The sequence below is a fragment of the Capra hircus genome, chromosome 14 (assembly GCF_001704415.2).
Source record: "Capra hircus breed San Clemente chromosome 14, ASM170441v1, whole genome shotgun sequence".
NCBI lineage: Eukaryota > Metazoa > Chordata > Mammalia > Artiodactyla > Bovidae > Capra > Capra hircus.
The window spans coordinates 46,209,683-46,229,505 of NC_030821.1; the positions used below are offsets into that span (position 1 = coordinate 46,209,683).

General features: G+C 40.3%; 2 protein-coding genes across 2 annotated transcripts in view; both read right to left on the bottom strand.

Moving 5' to 3' along the window:
* The window catches only part of KCNB2 (potassium voltage-gated channel subfamily B member 2), a 459,966-nt gene extending 441,326 nt beyond the window's left edge, over positions 1-18,640 (bottom strand). The window contains exon 1 of the mRNA XM_005689061.3: positions 18,140-18,640. The gene's annotated coding sequence lies outside the window, so the exon portion shown is untranslated. The remainder of the gene's footprint in view (positions 1-18,139) is intronic.
* LOC108637480 (basic salivary proline-rich protein 3-like) lies at positions 18,429-19,472 on the bottom strand. Its single transcript, XM_018058095.1, has one exon. It carries the CDS (start codon positions 19,470-19,472, stop codon positions 18,429-18,431), a length of 1,044 nt encoding a protein of 347 aa, XP_017913584.1.

The following is a 19,823-nucleotide window of genomic DNA, read 5'->3' on the forward strand; positions in this document are numbered from 1 at the left end:
GAGTTTACATCCTAGTGGAGGTAGATAAACATGCTACAAGAGAATAAAGGTGTCTCGTGAGCTTTAAGTGAAAACACCTTTTCGGAGCTGTGAGTTATTAAAAGTGACGAATGTCTCATCCATATCTGTATCTTTCAGATGTGAGTGCTTACCAAATGTTTGTGGACTATCCAAAAGAGTGGATGAGTGAGGGAATAATGAATTTCAAAGCACTGGTATCCTTTTTCTGGCCACATGTTTTGGCTAACATCATCCAATATCAGTTAATTATGGTGATTTACAATTTATTTAGATGTTCCCCTGGCCCCTATTTGCTTATTTTAATAAGGCCTGGGCTTAAAATAAAGGATGGATTTTCTGGAACTATGTAGGGAACAAGCAAAAAACAAGTAAGACTAACAATTACTGCTGCCCCAAAGTGGAATTTGCTGCCTCAAGGCACTCCTGGGCCTGTTAATGTCCAGGCAGATTCCAGGTGACCATCAGTTCTGCTGAGAAATGGATAAGATTGCCTCTTATTGCCAAGGTGCCTCCTATCCCTTAAATTTCATGGTTCTGTGAGATTTCTGAGTAACCTCAACTCATCTACATATTCCACTGGACATTCTAACAAGAAAAAGTTCACTTGTCAATTTTTTAAGTTTAACATTTGGCAAAGATGAATTTTCAATTTCTCAGCTTATACTTACTCCTAGGAAAAATATTCAAGCCAGAAAAGCCATTATAATAAAATTGCTACCAATAAAAGGATGAAGAAAATAAAGTGTGAAAGTTAGTGAGTCTAAATTTTTTCTTCAAAAGATGAGAGTATACACTTCAATGATAACATTTTCTCTTTCATATTGTCATATGAAGCCTGTAACAGTGGGTAAAGCTTAATCAGGGCTTCCCAGGTTGGCTCAGTTGTAAAGAATCAGCCTTCAATGCAGGAGACATGGGTTTAATCCCTGGATCGGGAAGATCTCTCAGAGGAAAGAAATGGCAACCCACTCCTATATTCTTGCCTGGGAAGTCTCATGGACAGAGGGGCCTGGTGGGCTACAGTCCATGGGGTCACATAAGAGTCAGACACGACTTAGTAAGTAACCACCAACAACAAAGAATAATCAAAGGACTCACTTCACTGTGTATAATAGGCTCTAGAAGTGAAGTAAGTCATAAAGAGAAAAATAGATAATATATTTTAATGCTTATATATGGAATCTAGAAAGATGGTACTGATGAACCTATCTGCAGGGCATCGATGGAGATGCAGACATAGAAAAACAGATTTATGGACACAGGGGTAGGGGAAGGAGATAGTGGGACAAATGGAGAGACATATTCACTCCATCTGTAAAACAGATAGCCAGCGGGAGTTTGCTGTATGACTCAGGGAACTCAAACCAGGGCTCTGTGAGGGGTGGGGTGGGATGGGAGGTAGGAGGGAGGTTCAAGAGGGAGGCGACGTGTGTATACCTATGACTGATTCATGTTGATGTATGGCAGAAACTAACACAATATTGTAAGCAATTATCTTTCAATTAAAAATAAATATTTTTTTCTTTAAAAAAATTTTTACTTTATTTTTATTTCTTAATTAATTTATTTTAATTGGAGGATAATTCAGTTCAGTTCAGTCACTCAGTCGTGTTCAACTCTTTGCGACCCCATGGACTGCAGCATGCCAGGCCTCCCTGTCCATCACCAACTCCCAGAGTTTACTCAAACTCATGTCCACTGAGTCGGTGATGCCATCCAACCCTCTCATCCTCTGTTGTTCCCTCCTGATTGAGATACTGTGATGGATTTTGCCATACCTAAATTTAAAAAATAACAATAATCAAAGGAATGACTCTATAGTAATGGAAATACATGAAGACCAGTATTTGTGCTGGGAAAATAACTTAAGGTGAAAGGCAGAAACCTTTCCCAAGGTATTCAAATCACAATGTGTAGGTGGCCACGTCTTCAGACTCAAAGCAGATGATTGCACAAATTAATCTTCGGATTCTCAGTGTGGCCACATCCATTGATACCCTTACTTCCTTTCCTGATGGTGCATATTCAGAATATTGTGTTCTCAATTCTAGCATTAAAAAAAAAAAAAGCTTCTAACAAATCAATGGTACCCTTCATTAATAAATCCAATTTAAAACATCAGAATGTGTCGCAAATAATTGTATGCTCGATTTACCCCTTCCCCCGTGCATTAAATAGAAAAGGGAAGAGGTTCATTGAACTATAAACATCCACGTCCGCATCTCTTATGAATAATGTTTTCCATCCGCCTTTGTCATCAGTGAGGATCATTAAACAGTATTTATTAAGCATCCATCTGTGTATGGCACTTTATAAATATTCCTCCCTGTGCCTCTGCCCCCTTTCTCAATCTACCATGTGTCTCTGTTGTAGAAAATGCTAGGGAGCTACAAGGATAATAAATAATTAATGGTAAGAATGTAAGGCAGATGGATGGGATGACCTACTAGCACCTATGAATCTTAGGATGCTAAATTTACTGCTAATATAATTTAGCACAAATTGATAAGAAAATATCAAAGCATTTGATGCAGAAAAAATGAGCTCATTGTATTCCATCAACATTTTCAAAAATACACATGTGAAAATTAGGGACCACAGATGGACCGACTGAAGCCCTAAGTTGACGTGACTTGTACCAGATGAAACAGTCTTGAAATAAATAATGTGGAAAACAGTGTGGAAAAGTCAGAAAAATTATGGCTGCAACAGTATAACTGGGAGTGTAACCTGAGCGACGGAGTGAAAATATTCAGAAATAAAGCAAAGGCATTGTTTTCAATAAAAGGAGTAGTGTGGTTTAGGATGGTGAAATTATGAATTTCCTCCCCTTTCTCAGTCTTTCTTTCATCTTATTCTATTATTTTTTCTTTAAGAATAAAACTAGTTATTCAGGTTTTAGAGATGGAGATATTTAAAACACTCTCTTTCACCTTTGCAAGCCTCAGGTAGTCAGGATAATAATAAAAGGGCAAGAGTGCATGCTAAGTCGCTTCAGTCATGTCCAGCTCTTTGCAACCGTATGAACTGTAGCCAACCAGTCAGTGTAAAATCAGCTATTGCTACAGGTTTGAGATTTGCCATTTGAATTCTGTTTCAGCTTAAGTTCAAAATGTCCCTAAATAAAAACTGTATTTCCTAGAAGGTAGGGATGTTCTTGGAGTTGTAGTTGAAGGACAGCCAAGTTATGAACTCATTTGCTTTGTGACTTTGGTTAATAATTAGCATTTTTATCACCTACCACATATTGAGGGATTATTACACACAGCCACTGTGCTTATTCCACTTAATTCTCATGAGAATTCTCATTAATTCTCAATCCTCCTTGTGGGGGAGATCAGTACCTTTGATTTATAGATAAAGAAACTGAGGTTCCAAAATGTATGTACCTTGTTCAAGATGACATAAACACTAAGTATTTTTTACAGGATACCAGTCCAGCAATGTCTCAACTTAAAGCCCATGTTCTTAATCTTCTAAGATTCTGGGGGTTTTCCTTGAATGGCATGATTCTGAGTGCCTCAATTCAATAAATACATAGAAATATGAGACCAATATTGTACAATATTTTTCACACAATAGAGAATGAAAGAATGAATCTCAGATAATTCCTGTAACACTATGTCTATCCATTAGCTTAGATATATAAAATATATTAAATGGAATAATTTTCTTGTGGATATGGTTGGGATGGCAATTATTTCCACAGTTATAAATTTTCACAAAACTGAAAATAAATTTTAGTGTGTGGCTTTAAAAGTGATGCTATTAATCTCAGTATTGAGATCCACAGTCAAGATGGATGCTTTAAAATATTTTATAAATGTTAAAAATATAAAATTCACAATATTTGAAAGGGCAACATTGGTAAGTTTAAATGATCTTTCCAGGGTCCACTCAGCATCAAGACTAAGACCAAGTCTCTTAGTTCCTAAATCCATGTTCTTTTCACTAGACCCTGACACTTTAGAGCTTCAGAAATAAATATACAATTAGAACGATGAAGAGGAAAAATGTGAAGCCGGAGACATCTAGCTATTTCACACCCAGTTAAATGTATAAATACTGATGAGTTGAACCTAATTATTAATGATTCCTGACTACAACATAAATCTGTAATTTCTACTATTCCAATAACAGTCAGAATAGGAGATCATAGCTTCAAGTAACACATACTGATTAGATCCATGATTCCTTTCTCATTCCCCTCCTTTCAAAACAATGTGTCTCTTGGCTATTAAGATATATACTGCATGCAGGGGTTACAAAGTGGTGTAAAGGCACCCTTGCTCTCAAAACACTCACTGGATTACTGCAATGAAATTACAGAAAATTTTGGATTTGTGCTTTTAGCATGTGTTGTATGTGGTTGTTGGTGGTGGTTTAGCCACTAAGTCATATGCGACCCTTAGACACCAAGGACTATAGCCCATTAGTTTCCTATGTCCATGGGATCTCCCAGGCAAGAATACTGGAGTGAGTTGCCATTTCCTACTAGGATCTTCCTAACCCAGGGATTGAACCCATGTCTCTTGTGTCTTCTGTTTACAGGCTCAGAAAATATTATGAACTTAACTATCTTAAACCTAATTAAACCTTTCTACCTGATTTGAACATACTGATGTAAGGAAGAGAGAGGTGTGCAATACCAGCCAGTGATGAAGAAGTCTTAATTCATGAGGCTTTGTAGAATACAGTCTTCATTTATGAGACTGGTAGCCTTAGCTACCATTAGAAATTTTGAAAACTCTTTAAGATCTTACATGAATTAATGAATGTGATGAATTTTTTAATTCATTCATTCAACAATATTTACTGCACACCTACTACATATCGAGCACTGCGTTCCAAATGCCATAAAATGCCTGCAAGAAAATGGTCCCTGGATGAAAAATACAGGCAAAAACTCTCAGTGTAATGTTCTACTTCAGCTGAATATACACATGATTACAAACTATGTTTATTATGCTGGAAAACAAGTATTTTGCTGGGCCTGAATTAAACCAGAAGTCAAGTTTAAGAAGTAGCTTTTTAATAGCTTCTAAGCTTTCTATGTGCACTCATTTCTACAAAATCTAATGAAAATGCTCTCCTTAGATTTAGAAAAGACTAGGATTCCAAATTTAAAATGACATTTATCTCCAAAGTAAATTAATATTTAATGAAAGTCTGATTAATAATTGTGATTTTATGAACTGGAGACATTTAGCACAAAAGCCCCTAGACACATTTGTTCTATACAGACTGGGGAAAAGGGCTAACAGTGGATCATCTCTTTCCAAATGTTACTTTGCTGTTATATTTCAGACTTTTTCCTTCTAAACACCACTTGCCCCTTCTGGTATTAGCTTATTGGAAAGCTTTTCATTTGTGAAAAACAGGGTAAGAATTCAAGAGATCCAGTGCCATGAGAACTTTCAAAGGATTAAGAAAGACTATAATGTTATCTAGGTGAGAGCTGTGAAGAAGAAAAAGAAAGAAAGAAAGAAATGGTTCAGAGTTCACCTTATATTTTTTTACATATTAAATACTGAAATTATTATATCTGTTAAATCTCCAAAAATGTATCAACTGGCCTGTAAAGAGCTATCACCATTTCAGATCCTTTTTTTTTGCTAATGAACTGAACTGCTCTTTGACTGGTTTTTGTTAATGATCTGAACTGATAAAACAGATTTTGTAAATAAGTACAAAATAAAGAAATCAATATGTGAAAGTAAAGGAACTTGCTGAAAGACATAGTGTCACATCTGTCATTTTAGAGGTTAGAAAGGAAATAAGGACAGAGGAAGGAGAGAGAGAGAAAAGGCAAGGGAACAGAAAAGAAAAAAAAGTTGGGGTGAGAAAGCATTTAAGGTCACATTACACTGGTACTTACAAAGATAACGTTCTACTTCTCTATAATACTTTCCATTTTGTCCAGTTCACATAGAGGAAGAAATGCCTTCAATAAGAACAATTCCTATGGATAGAAACAAGACACAAGAGCTCCTTTGCTAGAGTGTACTGGAAGAACTTCATCAGTGTCAAAGCACGCACTGGACTCCAGACATGTTAATACATGGTTAACCGGAGGCCAACACTGGTTATAAATGGATTATTTCTAGAATTTAAGCCACATTGCTTTTGAAGCTTAGGGTTTCCTAAAGTAATTCACGCTAATAATAATCTAGCTCAGCACTAGCACTGACTCATATGGTAACCAGCAGCTATAGATGACTATTTAAATTTAAAACTTAATTTCTCAGTCTTACAAGTCAATTTCAAGGGTCTGACAGCTTATGTGGCTAGTGGCTACTACTGGTGAGCACAAATATAGGATTTTTCCTATATATCACATCAAATTCTATTGGAGAACACTGGTCTAGCCAGACTTCTGTAAAGTAATGAGGCTAAGTATGTTCTGAAATAGGGGTGAGAGACAAATTCTATTGGAAGTGCCATGTTCTGCCTGTCTGGATCTCATTCCACCAACTGTCTCCATCCTTAGCAGTGGCAAACCACGGACCTCCGTTTACAAACTCTCTTCTATCCCAGCTTCTAGAACCACCTGACTCTTGTCAAGAAGAATGTGAAGATTATGTGGGTGTAAAATAGCAAGATCAAACCAGTCAATCCTAAAGGAAATCAATCCTGAGGACTCACTGGAAGAACTGATGCTGAAACTGAAGCTCTAATATTTTGGCCACCTGGTGCAAACTGTCGACTCATTGGAAAAGACCCTGATGCTGGGAATGACTGAAGGTAAACGGTGAAGAGGGCAGCAGGGGATGAGATGGCTGGATAGCATCACCGATTCAATGGACATTAACTTCTGCAAACTCTGGAAAATACTGAGGGACGGAGAGGCCTGGCATGCAGCAGTTCATGGGCTCGCAAAGTTGGACACCACTTAGCAACTGAACAACAACAATGGGCTGGCAGTTCTTCACCAGGCAGACTTGCTCCCGTCCCGCTCTGCCCAACCCTGGCCAGCAGTTCTTAGTAACTGTGCTCTTGGTGCTGTTTGGTGACCTAGAACCTAACTCATGGGCCAGTTCCATCCACCATTTGTTGCTCCACCCTTGGATCAACAAGTAAACAATGAGCATCAGCTATGCACCTGGAGGTGCAGAGGTATGATGAATAAAGTAGTGAAGAAGAAAGAAGGTCCCTGTCTTTATTGAAGTGATATTCTCACACAGGAAAATGCCATTTGACAAGTGATTACCCACAATTTAACAGCAGAATTGGGGTAAATGCTACAAAGGAGAAAACAGCTAGAGACTGTCATACAGAGTAAAGTAAATCAGAAAGAGAAAAATATTGTGTATTAATGCATATATGTGGAATCTAGAAAGATGGTACAGATGATCCTATTTACAAAGCAGAAATAGAGACACAGACATAGAGAACAAATGTATGGATACCAAGGGGGAGGGAAGGTGGAAGCAACTGCGAGATTGGGGTTAACACATCTTCAGTCATATCTGACTCTTTTGCGACCCTATGGACGGCATAGCCTGCCAGGCTCCTCTGTCCATGGGATTCTCCAGGCAAGAATACTGGAGTGGGTTGCCATTTCCTTCTCCTACTGTATAGCACAGGAGACTCTGTTTAGTGCACTGTGGTGATCTGAATGGGAAGGAAGTCCAAAAGGAAGATGATACATGTATACATGGGGATTTTCCTGGTGGCTCAGATGGTAAAGAATATGCCTGCAATGCGGGAGACCTGGGTTCAATCCCTGGGTTGTGAAGATCCCCTGGAGAATGAAATGGCTACCCACTCTAGTATTCTTGCCATGAACAGAGTAGCCTGACTGGCTATAGTCCATGGAGTCGCAAAGAATCAGACATGACTGAGTGACACTTTCACACATGTGTATACACATGGCTGATTCATCTTGCTGTACAGTAGAAACTAACACAACGCTATAAAGCAAATATAGTCTGATAAAAAAAGTTTTTTAACTAAAAATATGATTTTTTTAAGGAAAAATAGAAAACAGCTAGAAAAGAGAAGATTGAAGAAACATGCTATATTCTGGGACTCCAAGAAGATTTCTTTGAACAAGTGACTTCTGACCAGATATTAGAGGCATGAAGATGAGTTAAGAAACTGGAAGAAAGCATCTGAATAACTACCTGTGCAGGCCTCAGGGCAGGGAATCCCAGACACTTGAGGGGAACGAAAAGAAAACCAGAAATCGTAGCAGCAAAGGAGGGGCGTGTGGGCCTCAGATGACACTGACAGGCAGGGGGCAGACTGACCAGAGCCTGTTATGAACAACTTTATACTAGTGATGTTTTCAAAATGAAGGAGGAGTATAGTAGCCCCCAAGTTACAGATTTAGGCCTTTACCCTAAGAAAAGTGGGAAATCATTTAAGGGTTTTAGATGGATGAGTGATATGATCAGATTTGCCTTTTATTAAAAAACCAAAGAACAAATGGATTGAAAGGATAAGAAGAGACTAAGAGTCCTGGTAGTAAGCTTTAGTAGAAGTTCAGAAAGAGATGTTGGTAATTTGATGATGGTACAGGACATGGTCCTCCCCACTGAGTCTGAATCCCTGAGTTGATTACGTGAACATCACGTGGTTTTCCTAAGACAGATCTATGTCTCAATTGGTCTGAACACTTGCTAGCTACTTAAGACAGACCTCTTCCTAAACTTTAAAGCATTTGATCCTATGGCTGGGTCACTCTAATCCCACCTGCCCTGCCTGACCCTGTCTGTCTAAATCTCCAGACCTTCCCTGTTCCCAGAAGACCTCTCCCCTATGTGGTCAGGACTTCCCCCATTCCCCCAGTACTCCATCAGTCTAACTTCCTGCCTACCCGGTACAATCTGCCATCTGTTTCCACTCTCTCTAGACGCCACGTTTACCGACCTGGTTGATCTCCTTTTAGGATCCTCTTATTCTGACATACTGAGTGCTCATTGCTGGAAAACAAGAGGAGAGAGTGGGGAAAGAACCAAATAGCTCAAGTCCTGGAGTCTGCAAAAAATAAACCCAGTGATTAGAATCAGAGAATCAAAGTATCTCTGGGTAATAATGGAGGCAGAATGGCCCAGCTCCCCTAGTTCAGCAAAACCACAGCCTACATGCCATTCCTCACTTCAGAAATGCCACCCTCACCTTTTCACCTTCAGGAATCTTGCCTCTGCCCATCACCTTTCCCTTCCAAATAGTTCATAAGGAAACACAGACTGTTTGAGCCAGGGCAGAATCACTGTACTTGGCCACTAGAGAAGAAACTGGGGGTTCTTACGTTTGCCTTCTGATAGACTCTAAGCCCATTGAGGGTAAAGACCAATTTTGTGTACCTTCTACAATATCATGCCAGTTGGACTATGAAAAAGCAATACTTCCTCTTCAAGAAAGAACCACTGCCTTTTCTTGGAAAACATCATGGACTATCGGTTATTACAGGCAAATCCTCTTGTGGACTTGCACACCAAGTCCATTGGCACTTGGGAATGGACAGAGGGAAAATTTTATACAAAGAGATGTGAAGAAGAGTCTAGAGAAAGAGAAAGGCCTGGCAAATGGCTGGTACTGGACCCCAAACAAATCTGGGCCAGTGAGCAAACCCCCATGATAAGAAATGGTAAATATATTTCTAAGAGCAGTGACATTTAACATTTGATTAGAATTAGTTTTTTGTCTATGGTATAATTACCATCCTTTATCCCAAAGCACTCAGCCAGAGTCTGTTATCTACAAGACCCTTATACTAACAATGTTTTAGACCAGTGGTCTTCAACCTTTCAGCACCAGGGACTGGTTTCATGGAAGACAATTTTTCCATGGAGCAGGGAGGGATGGTTTTGGAAAGATTCAAGTGTATTACATTTATTTTACACTTTATTTCTATTACTATTATATCAGTTCCACCTCAGGTCACCAGTCATTAGATTCCAGAGGTTGGGGACCCCTGCTTTAGAGAACAAAGGAAAACGTGTGGTAGTTCTGGAAGTCAGGACAAGAGCCAAAGACAGGACAGGAGTAGATGGGGGAGATGCCATCCATAGCATGGATTAACTAGTGACTGAATGTAATTTAAACCCTTTCTCCCCCTAATTTATTCTAGAGGAAGAAGACAACAGTAGAGAACAGCTGTGTACCTAAGCTTGGGTTTCAATTTTGTAAGAATGAGTTGTTACTAAGACATTCCTATTAAGTCAGGGATAGCATTTCCCAGTCCCCTGCATCTAGGTGGGCCATGCATGTGACTAACTGTCATCAGTGGAATACAAGAAGTGTTGTTGTTGTCACAGTTGAGCCAGGCTGTCTAAGAAGTTGATGTCTTTTCAATGCATGCTCACTTTCACTCTCTCTCCATTTGACTGTTATGCAGGTGAGAAATAAACATACATTATGTTTAGCCACTAACAGTTTGGTTCATAACAGGAGCCAGCATCATCACAAATTATTCTGAAATGGACACCTTGAAGTGGGTGCTGCCATAACAAAAATATGATTATGTAGCATTGGCCATTAACAAGGAAACAGAGACCAGGGACCTGGAACCCTGTTATGCTGTGGCAAAACTATGCTAACTTAGAGGCCAGATCTATAGCTGTATATGGTTGGAAAGAGCCAGAATGCTAGTTAGTATGTGATGGTTGCTCTTCACTGTCTATACCAAGGTATTACAAGATAATGGATGAGCTCATGAAAGAATTGGCTAGTTTGAGAACAGAAATAAGGGTAAATAACCAAATTTCAGAAGTGTAAAACTCAAAGCTGAAACAATTCACTGCTTCAGGGACTCTAATGGTGAAGAATGACATTGAAAAAGGCTTTGAATAACACATGTCTGTTAACACTACTTCCCAGTTAGACAAAGAGAATCAGCCTTGCAGCAAAGATCTGATTAATGAAGTTACCTAAGCACCCACAGGTTTCCTTGGTGACTCAGAGAGTAAAGAATCTGCCTGCAATGCAGGAGACCAGGGTTCAATCCCTGGGTAGGAAGATCCCCTGGAGGAGGAAATGGCAACCCACTCCAGTATTCTTGCCTGGAGAATTCCATGGACAGCGAAGCCTGGCAGGCTACAGTCCATGGGGTTGCAGAGCGAACACGACTGAGTGACTAACACACACACATGGACCCAAGCCTGTTGCTTCAGACGACCCCAAAATGACCACTTGAGACACAGGGGGTTGAGACATGAGCAAAGAAATGAGGCAAGTTCAAGAATTACAAATAGGGAAGAGCTTACGTGGTAGTCAGTGGTGTAACTGACAGCAAATAGATAAGAAAGCTATGAAGACTTTGAGGGAACTGTATTGTCAAAGAAATTAGGAGGCTAGTTCCTAGTGACAATAAAACAACCTCAAAACATCCAAACTTATACCAGTAAGAAATGGGCTAAGAAAGTATTGGCTTAGCCAAAAAGTCCGTTCTAGGCTGTTACCTCTCCCTAAAGCGTTGTCCATCTGCCTCTTTTGAGCCTGGAGAGTGCTTACTCATCTCTTAAAAATTAGCTTAGATGTCACGTCAACTCTTAAGTCTTGTCTGACACTCCCATGTAAAAAATGAAACTCTGACAGTTATGATCAGATTAGTCAGCCTCACATATTATGGCTCCTACTAGTTTGTTTCTAGAGCCTAGAAATACACAGGGTTGAATTTTTTCTGTTTATTATTTAGTCCTCCAAACTTAACTTCTTACTAAAAACTTAGTGAAGTCTGATTTTTCAAAATAGCTTAACTATGCATTAGAATTGGAGTGGCTCCTGTCAATGGGAGAATATAGTTATCATCAGTGTTGCTAAATGGGATTAATACAATCTTTGGGGACGACTCTTCCAAATTGTTAAGTAGTTGGATGACAAGGCCCAGGAATGCAAGAAATTCAATGTGGGTAGAAATTTGGTGTTCTCCATTATTTTACATTTTCATCAGACACTTACATAAATGAAAAACTTGCTTATTATTATTTGACTAGATTCTAACCTTGCTGAATACAAAATATTTTCCCATAGGAATGTTTTAATGATGTAACTACCATATTTAGAACTTCACCAGGATCTGCTCACCATTTTGAAAAGTCACATCATCCACTATAATGCTGCTCATATCAACTGATTCACTGATATAGGACACCCACATCTGTTTGCAATGGTAGCTGTCACATTCAATGAAGATATTTACTTCATTTTTATCTCAAAATGCCAAATTTCCAAAAGTCTCACCAATATTCAGTTGGATATTTTCTCTGAAATCCAAATTTATACATTTTTAAGTAGCAAGCATCTGACTGCTTTATGACACCTTTTAGTGCAGTATACCTAAGCATATACATATTGATAGACTTTAAATTTGCATAAGCTGCTTTCCTTTTATTTTTTCTATTACAGATAGAAATTTACAATGATTTTTAAAACATTAAACATGTGTAGGTAGGTTATACGATCTGTAAACATCATTCCAGGAAAGTAAAAGGGGCATTACCAAATATCACTTGATATAAAAGGGACATTGGGTCTGATGGAGTAGAGAATCATGATCACATACATCTATGAATTCAAAGAAATCATATATATGTACATTTTTTTACTCTAGGGATGCTCCTGTCAGGCAGCTACTCAACTGAACTGCCATCCTGCTCCACCAATAGCTTTTATGACATTTTGTTATGACTTATATGTCTACATGTGTAGGCTGTGAATGTATGATGTCTTTTATTCATATTTATGTCCCCAATACCTAACTTAGGGCTTGACAGAGAGAAGGGGCTCAGTAGATACCTTAAGGCTGAAATAATAAATGAAAATCTTGAGAAGTATGCAGTCCTTGGTTCTCTGCATAGAACTCTGAATCAATTATTCAACATTTTGCCTATTCCAATAGTATCAAGCATTCTTCCTTCTGCCTAATGTTGAAGTCAGTTACATACAATTCTCTCAATTTTCTCTCCTCCTTGTGGGTCCAGTCAGTACTGTTTTACTCTTATCCTAAAAGAACCCCTCACAGAAGCAGCAGTTAATAAATAATATTTAAATTTAATTATTCCCTGAGAATATCCCTACACATATTGGCTGTTTTTAGTACTAACAGTACTATACTTCAGGTATATTATTAATTAAAAGGGTATTTGTAGATTGGTCTGGAGACCAAAGCATCATCTAAAGTACTGTTTCTATCAATGTATTACAAGTTCCAAAAAAAATCAAACTTTTAAGATCAACTTTTAAGCTCCAAGCCAACTGCAGGTTGAGAGTTATCTATTCGGTGGGACTGGGTGGGTCTATGAGACCTAACATCCATGAGAAAAATAAAAATGCCATTCAGTCATGAGGATGTATCTAAATATTTGATCATATGGCATCCTGCAGGCAATATTTAGCCATTTTATCTTCCAAATTTAATCTAGATGGTATTTTTCACATATATAGACACAGTGGATATTTAGAAAGAGATTTAAATGTTATAAAAACTTTTCTTGATGAAAATCTCATTAATTTATGATTTGATTTGTGCTTTCATGGTTTTATTACAGTTATTTATCACAATAAAATAAATGCACTCTAGACAATATAGTAGAAAGTAAATCTATCAAGTGACTATATTCCAGTGTCTAATCAACATATTAAGGGAACATTTTACAGAAGAAAAAATGGGGACATAGAAAATTATATTCAAAACTAATAATTTCTTTTTAATATATGAATATATAATTATAAAAAATAAACTAAAAATATTTATAATACTATACTCAAAATAATTCACTTTAAAAAATCTAACACTAAAAATAAACTATCAGTAGAAATTGAACAGTCAGATTAACTGTCTCAGCCAGTTAATGGTCACTATAAGGGCAGTACTTCCTAATGTTTAAGCATTAATTCTGAGAAAATTCTACTCATCTTTTTAAAATCAGCCTCTAAACTATCTTCTTATTTCAAATTCATAATGAGAGTTTCGGATTTTTTTCCTATTTAAAATGAAGTCCCTACTTTTAGTCTTTTCCAAGCATCCTTTGTCATAATAACTACAGTATTTAATGGGAGCATATACCTTCAAATAAATCTAGGAGCTGCGAACATCTTTCCTCATTCTGCCAGTGATCATGCTTCTTAATAAGTAATATCATAGTGGTTAAGTGAAGCCAGAATGCTTGGGTTCAAGCTTGACTGTATCATTGACTTCCTGCTGCTGCTGCTGCTGCTGCTGCTGCTGCTAAGTCGCTTCAGTCGTGTCCGACTCTGTGCGACCCCATAGACGGCAGCCCATTGACGTCCTATGTGACTTTAAATCAGAAAATTTCTCAGTAATTTAACTTTTTGTCTATATAATAAGGTATATTAGTGATAGCTGGCTCATACGGTGGTTGTGAGAATTAAAATATTTAGTATTTATAAAACACTTAAAAGTGTCTGGCTCAACTGTGTGTTATAAAGATAACAATGAAAATAAAATAATTTTATTGATGTAAATAAAATAATAATATAAATGTTATTAATATTTTATTTAAGTATTTATATATATTAAATATATTAAAATTTTAATATGTTTATATAAAATAATGCTTTAATTTCTATTTTAGAATTTTAATAAAAGTTATTATTATAATATTACTATTATTTTCAGTAATTCCCCAATGCATAGAGGAACAAATTTTCATGATCCTCTTCCTAAATCTGCCTTAATTAACTTATTAAGTGTGAAATCGTGAAATGTATCTCTGAATGAAAGAGATCCCTGATTTTGAATTCTACCTACAATTCTTCAATTCTTTATTCAAGTTTTACTGTCTGTACTATAAAAAATCCTTGAGGAGAAGAGACTATGTCTTCTGTCTCTTTTGTATTTATTATATTGTAATCTCCTTATACATACTTGAAAGCGTTAGTCACTCAGTCAAGTCCAACTCTTTGTGACCCCATGAACTGTAGCCCACCAGGCTCCTCTGTCCATGGAATTCTCCAGGCAAGAATACTGGAGTGAGTTGCCATTTCCTTCTCCAGGGGATCTTCCTGACCCAGGGACTGAACCCGGATTTCCCGCATTGCAGGCAGACTTTTTACTAATTGAGCCACCAGGGAAGACCTAATACATGCATACCTAATGAATATTAAATAAATTAATGAATGAGTTAGTGACTGGATTCATGGCATTAAGTCAGATGGCATAGACTGGTACATTTATTTATACCTACAGGAACAGGAAATTTCCCCTTAAAGATAACACAGGAGGATTTGGCTTACACAAGCCAAAGAGCCCCGAGTTTTACACTCTTGACCTTCTGCCAGACAATCTGGATTTTTGGTGAAGAGTTAGTGGAAATATATATATTAGAATCTCAAGGAGGAAACAAGCAAAGAACCAGAACGGGCTACAGATTTCAAGTACAAAGATACTTGTAGTATACGACTAAACATTTTAAGGCTGTGCTGCTCTATAAAGTTTATCACTTCAGGAGTAATGAGGCCACAAACTCTTACCTTAAAAATTTTTTTGAGCTTAAAAAATATCACATATAATGCATGTACACTCTCCACACCTCTGAAGCCCTTATGAAAATAATAAGCATCAGAGTTTTATGTAAAATCCAGTTGACAAATATAGGCAAATCTCAAATAATATTACATTCTAAAGTAAATGTAAAGTCTTAACCTTATATATTTATCTTAAATGTTCATGAGGAGATGCCCTATCAACTTTTATGATACACACACACATATATAATAACACATACATATACATGTTACGAAAGTAAACAAAGTACTGATAGAAACTGGCAATCTACAAGATAATTCCATCCTGATCCAATGCATTTTTGCTTAATAAATTATAAGGAAGTAATCAGTTCCTTGAAATTGTCTATCTCTTAGAGAGACTAATTCCTAAGAAGTGTATACATGTATACGTATATACACATATATGCATATATATATACACACATACCCTGCCCTCTTTGAACACCATTCCAAAATGCCGGATATAATTTCAAGAAAAAAAATTTCAATGCTTAAAGACTATTTTTCACAGATACACAGGCAGATATGTAAAAAACCTGGACGGATATGATATGCTGTTAAAGTTGCCAACACTGTGACTGAAAGTCTGCCTATCTTTTCATTTTATTTCTCTATCAGTCTTACTTTCATTACCATACTGGAAATGACAAGGACAAGTTCATGTTCACAGTTGCTCCAAGGCATCAACAAGGAACACTCAAAGGCCAAACAGAGAAGACCAACCAAAGTAGTAATTTTCACTAATCTCACCTGAATCTTCAGCAAACATGTATGCCTGGAAAACTCAACTGTGGGATTTGAAGACAAGTGAGACTGAAAATAGTTTCAACAGATGCATGGATTGATTCTATTTAGAAAAACACAGGAGAAAAAAAAAAGAAACACTAGAATTGTCAAAGGGGCAGGCAATGGAGTCGTTCTCTGGAAGTTGTGTGTGTATCTGTGTATGAGGGAGGTTGGGGAACACTAACATGGAGAGGGCAAGGTGAAGGTTAAAAGGAGGAAGAACACAAAGAGAGCTGCCAAGTGATTCACTGCTTTCTCCAAGAGTCTGAGTTGTGCCAGAAAAGAAAAAGGAGTGCATTAGACACAATTGTATTTGTGATAAACAATTCGTCTGAAGCTGACGGCATGAGGGAGGGGAGTAGGATGTTTACTTGGTGGAGGCTTGACCAATCTTTTAGGAGATGAGGTTACTTTTCATTCAGTGTGGGGAAAGGTGTTGATACACCGTGTCTTTCAAATTCTCAGAAACCCTATGCAGCCACACAGTAATCACGTATTTATGCCTTACATTAAGAATACCACCTCCGGTAGCAATTAAATGAATAGACACATGCATAGATAGACCAAATTACTGAACTAAGTTCTGATTAATTTAAGAAACAAGAACTCTCTAGTCTAGATGTCTGTAGAGCTTATCCATGTATGATAAGGAAGCTTTGTACAACTTTATATTTACTGACACACACAACCCTCTAAAGAGTGAAATAAAGTAAAACTTCATTCTATACCTACATAATTTTTAACTGTTACACTCTTTTTCAAAACCTTTCCTGTAAATTATTCAATACTGACAGACTTTAGATTTTCGACTAGAATTTCTTTCTCTTGTTCTATAAAATGTGATTATCTCAATTGATGCTTTTTGATAAATAAACCAAGAGACCTCTGTCCCACACAATACTACACATTTAAAAACAATAATAAATCCTGGTTTTCCCTTTGAGCTGAGCTTTAAAATATCAGATCCTCCTCAAAATTCCAGACCCCATCAATGCAAACACAGAAATGTGAAATGCTATTTAAAATATTGACATTATTGCATAACTTGATTCGAAGGGATGCTGAACCTGCATGAAACGAACCCAAGGTCTCTCTGTGCATGCTAAATTTTTCAGTGTAATCTATTATTATAACACTTGTGCAGTTATAAACGATCCCTACATGGCACGTCTTTGCATACTGCACACTGCCAATTTTTATGAATGAATACACAAAAATGCTCATAATTCGAGAAGATGGATGGCAGCATACTATTTTGAAAACGGTCATTAAGCACTGGAAGCAAAGGATGAGACAAATGGTCAAGTGTCTTTTGGTGCCATGCAGGGCAGCTGTATTCCCGAGTTCCCTAGCAGAGTGTGTTGGAAACAGCCATGAAGCTCTTTCCTTAGAGACTCATTCTGTCTCTCAGAAACCGTGAGCTACAGAACGGAGACCTTGCGTCGCTCGGAGAACAGAATGTATGCACGTCCCTGTGTTCTGAGGACTGTTCATGCATCAGAGACATCACACTCCCCGAATCCGGTCCCACAAGTGTGTGCATGTGAGTGTGGCATTTATCAACAAACGAGCAGAAGGCAAGGAGAGCTCATCGCCTAGAAATAACATCTCCCATCCCTTCTCAGGCAGGCAGCTGGGAAGCTTTTCGGGGGCTAACACTTGAGCGCCTTCCCCACGGGGATGGAGCCTTGCATTTAATAACCCTCTAGGGCTAAGACAGCTTTGTGTGTAAGTCCACTCGGTGCCATATGGCAGTTTCCAATTCCTTCAGCAACTCAATTCTAGCTAGTCTGCCCGCAATGATTCATTCTTAAAGGAAGACCCCTTGGGGCTCAGTAATGCCCCCTCCACTTACCTAGCTCCCACCGACCCCGCTCGGCAGGCGGCTCGGGCTCCACAAAGAGCTGTGGGATTCCCCGCTCCCTCCGGGGCTCCTCTCCCCGCGACGGTCCCCTTCGCCAATGATCTGTCGCTGGAAATCCCCCTCCCCTCCAAGGAGAGGAGGGTCTCCCCGGCTGGCTGGAGCTCTTGCCTTTTTTTTTTTTTTTTTTTCCACCCTCTCTTTACATGCCTGACTCTGGTTCACGATCTCTAGTAGGAAGGCTCAACGGAGAGGCGGCGGGAGGAAGGAAGCTAAGGCATCCTTAAAAAGAACAATAATCTTCAGAGATCTTCACCCCCTTCCCCATCGCGGGTCCCCATTCCCCTGCCGCCGCCGGCGGCGCCCAGACCAGAGAGGGCTGGGGTAGAAAAGGAAAAAAAATCGAGCCGGGCTCAGCTCGCCGCGCGGAAGGAGCCGGGAAGGCGAGCGGCTCTAGCAGGGGGAGTTGTCGCTCGCTCGGGCTGCCCGCGGCGCGGCGGCCGGCGGGGGCGCAGGGCGGTGGGTGCTTGGTGGGTGTGTGTCTGTGGCGGAGCCGGGGAGAGGCTGGGCGCGGGAGGCGAGGCGGGGCGCTCGGGGGCGCCGGCTCGGGCGCGCACACCCGCCCGCGGCCACCCCGCCTCGCGCTCCGCCTCCTCCCGCGCTCCGCGCGCCCGCGGACTGGAGCGGCGGCGGCCACCGCCGCCTTCTCCTCCTCTTCCTGGGAGCCCGCAGCTCTTGAGGTGGGCGGCGGGCCCGGGTGGTTCGGTACGGCTGGCGGGGTACCGCCGGGGACGCCCGGGCTTGGCCAGGCGGCGCAGGAGCGGTGCGCTCGAGCGGGGACAGCTCCCGGGTGTCCAGGGCGCGGCCCCGGGGCGCCGGAGGGAGGGCACCGCCCACACCTCGGCGGGCGCCTCCCACACCCCTCGCGCACCCGCCGCTCCCGGCTGCCCCAGGCGGGCTCCACACCCACCTGCTTCCCTCCGCGGCTCCGGCTCCGCGGAGCCGGAGGGTCCGCGACCCCGCCGGCGCCGCGCACGGGGCGGCGGGGAAAGCCCGGGGCGCCCCGGCCGGGATGCGCTTGGCGGCTTCGCGGGATTCCCTGGGCCCCTCTGTTCTCGGCCGCCGAGCTATCCCCCCGCCCTCCCCACACGCCCCTGACCCTGGCCCGCTGCTCGACCCGGGGGGACTGGGGAGAGGAGAGCCAGCTCCTGAGTGATGACCCCGAGTACCCCCAGGGAAGGAGCGCGCGGGTAACGAGGAGCGCAGAGAGGATCCGACTTTCCTCCGAGCTCCTCCAGCTCTGTTTGGGGGCCGTCGCCAGCTCCATAATCCCCGCTTTCCCGGGTTTGAGGGAAAAGCCTGGTGGGTGGGAGCCGTAACTCTGACTACCCACAGGGGCGCTATTCATACCCTGACTTGCTTTCTTTTGCCCGCTCTCCCTGCCGTCTAGAGAACTGTGCCAAGTTCCTCCGTGGAGAGGCAGCCAGATGGACAGCCAGAACTTTCCCTACCTTCGTGTCGAGCTAAAGACGGGGTAACTTGAGTAACAACTTCACTGGACTCTCTGGGTTCCCGACGCATGAGACCCTCAACAAGCACGGGGTAGAGACAGCCTCCTTAGTTACAGCGGCTTTCACAAAACAAAGTAGCTTGAAACACCCCTTAACCAAGAATGCAG

Bases quoted from the DNA above. Each gene is read 5' to 3' on its own strand.
- LOC108637480 (XM_018058095.1), bottom strand. From the start codon at position 19,472: ATGGAGCTGGCGACGGCCCCCAAACAGAGCTGGAGGAGCTCGGAGGAA.